General features: G+C 30.9%; 1 protein-coding gene and 1 non-coding gene across 2 annotated transcripts in view; one reads left to right on the top strand and one right to left on the bottom strand.

Annotated features, from left to right (window-relative positions):
- Position 1: 1 nt before the first annotated feature.
- Positions 2-5,000, bottom strand: part of LOC130802551 (protein TIC 214-like) — a gene marked incomplete at its 3' end in the record, with an annotated part of 13,198 nt that continues 8,199 nt past the window's right edge. The window contains exon 1 of the mRNA XM_057666561.1: positions 2-5,000. This exon is cut by the window's right edge and continues 8,199 nt beyond it. Within this exon, the coding sequence (XP_057522544.1) occupies positions 2-4,492 (4,491 nt within the window).
- TRNAN-GUU (transfer RNA asparagine (anticodon GUU)) lies at positions 4,827-4,898 on the top strand. The gene has a single exon. It is a non-coding gene; the product is annotated as a tRNA-Asn (tRNA).

Below are 5,000 nucleotides of genomic sequence, written 5' to 3' on the forward strand. Positions count from 1 at the left end.
AGGGATTCGTTTTTTTATTTCTATTGATGTTTTTATTTTCACTAAAATTTTCACTTACATTCGAATTTGAAAAAAGAAAATTTATTGGTATAAACCAAGGTTTCATTTTATATGCATTATAAAAGAAGAGAAATTCGGAGAAAAACCAAAAGTCTAGATTTGATATGGGACGACTTAGTATTTCTTCATTCATTCCCATCCAATCCAAAACGTTTTTTTTTTGATGGGGTTGGTTGATTTCTTGATAAATTGGTGTGTAAAAAATACTTTTCTTATCAATTTTATCAACAATTTGATAACTCTTAAGTTCAGTTTTAGTATTTTCATTCCTGCCAATACTGATATCGACCCAGGCCTCAATGTTGACTTTCTTTCGAAGACAAAAATGAATAATTTTCAAATCCAAAAATTTTCTATCGGTCTTTTTCTCTATATCCATATCCATAATATTTTTTATTCCTAAATAATTAGTGATAGGGATATTCCACCACATGTCAATGAATTTGTCTTTATTTAGGTTGTAATTATAAATAGAAGAAAATTCATTGGTCTTATTTACTTGGAATGGGCTCCCATAACTATATGTATATGAATTGTTTTTATCTTCATAATAAAGAAATTTATATGATAAAACATCATATCTATAGTTCTTTTTAAAATTTGATTTTTTATTTGGCAATAAGAATAAAAAGTTTTCAATATTATTTGTATTTTCAATGGCAAAATGTTCAGTTATTCTATTCCGCACTTTTTGGGGTACTAATTGAGACCATTTTATCTGGGATAAATCATATTGATAATTACTTTGCAATTTTAACCAGTTTTTCCATTGATTCATTCCAGAATTCGGAAGTTTTTTAGTCTTTAGCTCGGAATGAGTTATTCCTTGGGTTCCAAAATAATCTTTTATTTCATTTTTAAGAAATAACGACATTCCGCGATACTGAAGAACAGATCTTACCTTGTATAAGTCAAAAATAGGGGTTTGAGATAATTTGTAAAATACGTAGGCTTGTGACAAAAAAGCCAAATTAGAAAAAATATTCGAATTCTTATTAATCTCGTCATTACTAAAAAACAGCAAAAATGCTTTTTTTATATTCGAAATAAACGAATTTTTTTTTTTATTTGTTTTCTCAAGCCTTTCATGATTTTTTTCATTTTCATTAGTGTAAATGGATTTATCAATCCAGTTTTTTGTTGATTCAAGAAAAAGTTGTGTATTAATTCTGGGAATATTAATGATGGATAGAAATATATCGACGTATATCTTTTCGCTAAAAAAATAAAAAATAGAATTTATTTTACGGATTAATCGAACATTTCCTCTTTTTAATATTTGACCAATATTTTTAAACGATTCGAATCGTTTCGTACTATAATGTGTTTTGTTAGAATTAATATTTAATTTTCTATTGTCTTTTGATATTTTTTCTATTTTTTTTTTGATTGTCCTTGTTCGATTAGCCAAATCTTTTATTTTTTTTTCTGGCACTGAAGAATTTGTCCGATTCAGGAATCGAGTTTGAATGGACGATTCATGAATCATATGATTAGTAATTATCGAATCTTTTTCTTTTTTTATTTCCCTAATCATATGATTAGTAATTATCGAATCTTTTTCTTTTTTTATTTCCCTAGATTCTTCGCTCACTCCAAATCCTAGAATTCGATTTTCCTTTAACATTATTTTTATTTTTTTAAAAAATAGAAGGATTTTCATAATCCAAAATTTTCTTGTATTTGGAAACTTTCGAATATTTTTGCCTAATTGTTTAAAAATACGGTTAAAAAAAGAAGGGTGTTTTCGGGGAGGACCAAAAAGACTGTCAGTTTCTGTTCCGAAAACTGTTAAAAAACAATAATCATCTGGTTGATTTTGTTTTTTTATTAGATCTCGGGATGTGTGCCAAGGTTTTAGATAGAAAGGAAATACTATCTTTATCTGAATACCATCTGTTAACCAGTCTTGAGGAAATTCGGTTTCTGATAATTGAACACCATTATAGGTACATTTAATATGTCGTTCTTTACTCCAGTCATCGAAATCTTCAGACCACTCAGCACGTTGGAATAATAGTAGACGAACAATATTTTTTGCTATTATCAATAAAGGAATTAAAATATATTTTCTAAAAATGGACTGAGTCATTAACATCAAACTCCTTATTAGTTGAGCAAACGGGACGGTATCCCAGGTTTCGGCTACTTTTATTTGTTTATCTTCTTCTAGTTTTGCTTTTTCTTCCTTTTGCGTTAATAGAAATTCTTCTAATTTTTTTTCCGCTAATTCTTCTTTCTTTACTTCTTGTTCCTTTAATTTTTCCTGTTGAGAAAGTGGAATTTCTGGTTTTTTTCTCATATACCTTTGAACTCGTCTAATAAGTGTAACAACATACACAGAATAAAAAGAGGCTTCCTTTGTTCGGTTGAAAAAAAGTGGCGAATGTACTTTTGCTTGAAACAATTCCAAAATAAGAATTTTACGTCTTTGAGCACGCATGGAACCTTTGATTATATCTCGACGAAAATCAGATTGTTGGGCATACTGTGTCAAATCCACTTCGTCTGCATCGTTATTATCTTGCTTAGTCGTATAAATCACTACAGGGTTCGATTGCCTTGTGCGGATTTCATAATCCAGCACCACGTCTTTTTCAAGTGCTCTTTCATATTGTTCGGGCTCGTTAATTAATTGGTGTGACCAACGAGGAACTTTTTTTCTTATTTCGTTTATTCTTTTTGAAATTGGTTGAGTAAACGCATATGCTGTGGTTGTATCAATTAAAAAATTGAAAAATCTTTCTTTATTTTCTGAACTAATTTGTTCTTGTTCGGAAAATAACAAATTTTTGTTTTGATTGAATGTTGAGTCTCCATCAAATTGACTCATTTTTGGTTTTTTAAGTTCAAATTCTTGATAATTGGAATCATTAAGTAAAACATTATGAATTTTATTTATAAAAAATTTATCAATTAAATTATTCACTGTAGTTTCATTTATATTTATAAAGGGTGAAACCATTTTTTTTATTAAAACACGATAGGATCCCATTAATAATGGATCATGTATTTTTTTCAAAAATTCCCTTTTAGTTTTATCATTTTTGTTTTCTAAGCATAATCTTGTTTTTTTATCGAGTACATCTATATAAAAAATGTCTTTGTCTAGAACCGTAATTCTATTATTTAATTCATTGCTTAAACTGTTTCTTTTTTGTTCATTTGTAGAAATCCAATTATTGGATAGTTCATCATCATATAAGAATTTTTCTGTTGTATCCAAAGAAATCTTTCTTTGTATCATTTCCCAGAAAATTGATAAACTGGGTGGATATGTAAAAGAAATTCTTTGTTTTCCATCATTTTGACATGTATAAAAAAAATATTGTGACATTTCATTTCTTACCGCATTTTCAAATCGATTGTTTTTTATATATCGCGTTGGACGATTCCAACGTTTATAGTCGAAAAGAAGAAAAAGAAGGGATTTTTCAAACCCGAAGAAGTTTTTCTTTTCTTCTTTAAGTATTTCTAACGAAGTTGGGCTATTTTTATAGCATGCTTCTTTTAAGTGCAAGTGGAATTCATCCTTTGTTTTGTCCTTTCCATTCACTCGGATCTTTTCCATTTCATCGATTTGGATTTTGTCCGGATCCTCCTTTTCTTCCGAAAAAAGGGAAGGAGAAGGATCTTCTTCGGTGAATCCCTCTTCTTCCTGTTCTGTTTCTTCCTCACTTTCTTTCGTTTCTGGGGTTTCTTTCAGTTTTTTAGTAAAAATAGGTGACGGCATTCTGCCTAAATAGTAGACACAGGTAATAAAGAAGAGAATACTAAAGATTCGAGCCATAGAATTTCTCAATTCTGACACAAGGTACTTATTAGATCGAATAGAATGATTTTGCTGTATCCAGACTAATACCAATCCAACCCATTTCATGAATAAAATGTGACCAATTAACCAACCAACAAAACTACTTGTTACAAATAACATCTTGTTGTTGCATCGAAACATATAAATGTTGACTAATCTGGCTAACGTTGAACTTGGTAAAATGAAATAGTTGAATAATTGAAAAATGAGATTATTCAGGAATACACATTGAATGCTGAGATTACGCATTGAATTTCTGCTAGTAGATCCATAATCAAAAAAGTGTTTGTGATTGTTCCAGAAGAAATGAAACAAAAGATAGGGTAGAGCTAGGACAGTTATTGTATGAGGTCTACCCAATGCTAGATGCAGAGGCGTATAATAGATCGATATGAACATCATGAGCTGTCCCATAATAAAACCAGTTGTTGCTGATACCTTCTTCTCGGTTCCTTCTTCTCCTTCTTCCATAACCTGAGATCGGAGAAGGAAGAGATAAGAGGGCCCTATGGAGAATGTGGTCAGAAATCCATAATAGAGTCCGACCACAACGACCGAATTGATTATCTTCATGCCTAAGGATACTAGATTACCTAGTAGAAAAGATTGAAAAATCATCACAAACCTCCCTTTTTCGTTTGTATTGCAATTTCTGGATTATTATATGATGATTTTTTAACTTTAACTTTCCATATATAAATATAGAAATAGAAAGAGATAGACTAGAAACGACATCTCTTATGTCGATGACACCAAAGAGATATTAAATGAATGGAATTGGGATATAGATGGAATATAATGAAATAGAGCCACTTTGAGGTTCCCTATGAAATGAGGCATGGAAGGGAGCCACTACGAAGAAGTTACGGGAGTTACGAAAGAAGTTTCGAGCTCGTATTGGTCATGGGTTGAGAACGGGAATTGAACTGTATGAGATCGAGTCTCCCGTTGTTCCTCAGTAGCTCAGTGGTAGAGCGGTCGGCTGTTAACCGATTGGTCGTAGGTTCGAATCCTACTTGGGGAGATTGGATTCATTCTTCATTCTTTAATTCAGAACGAAGGGGCTCGCTTTGACCGTTAAGAGTAAGTGTGTGACCCCTTCCCTGTCTTTTTTTCTATCTCGTCG

This window comes from Amaranthus tricolor, chromosome 16 (assembly GCF_026212465.1).
Source record: "Amaranthus tricolor cultivar Red isolate AtriRed21 chromosome 16, ASM2621246v1, whole genome shotgun sequence".
Taxonomy (NCBI): domain Eukaryota; kingdom Viridiplantae; phylum Streptophyta; class Magnoliopsida; order Caryophyllales; family Amaranthaceae; genus Amaranthus; species Amaranthus tricolor.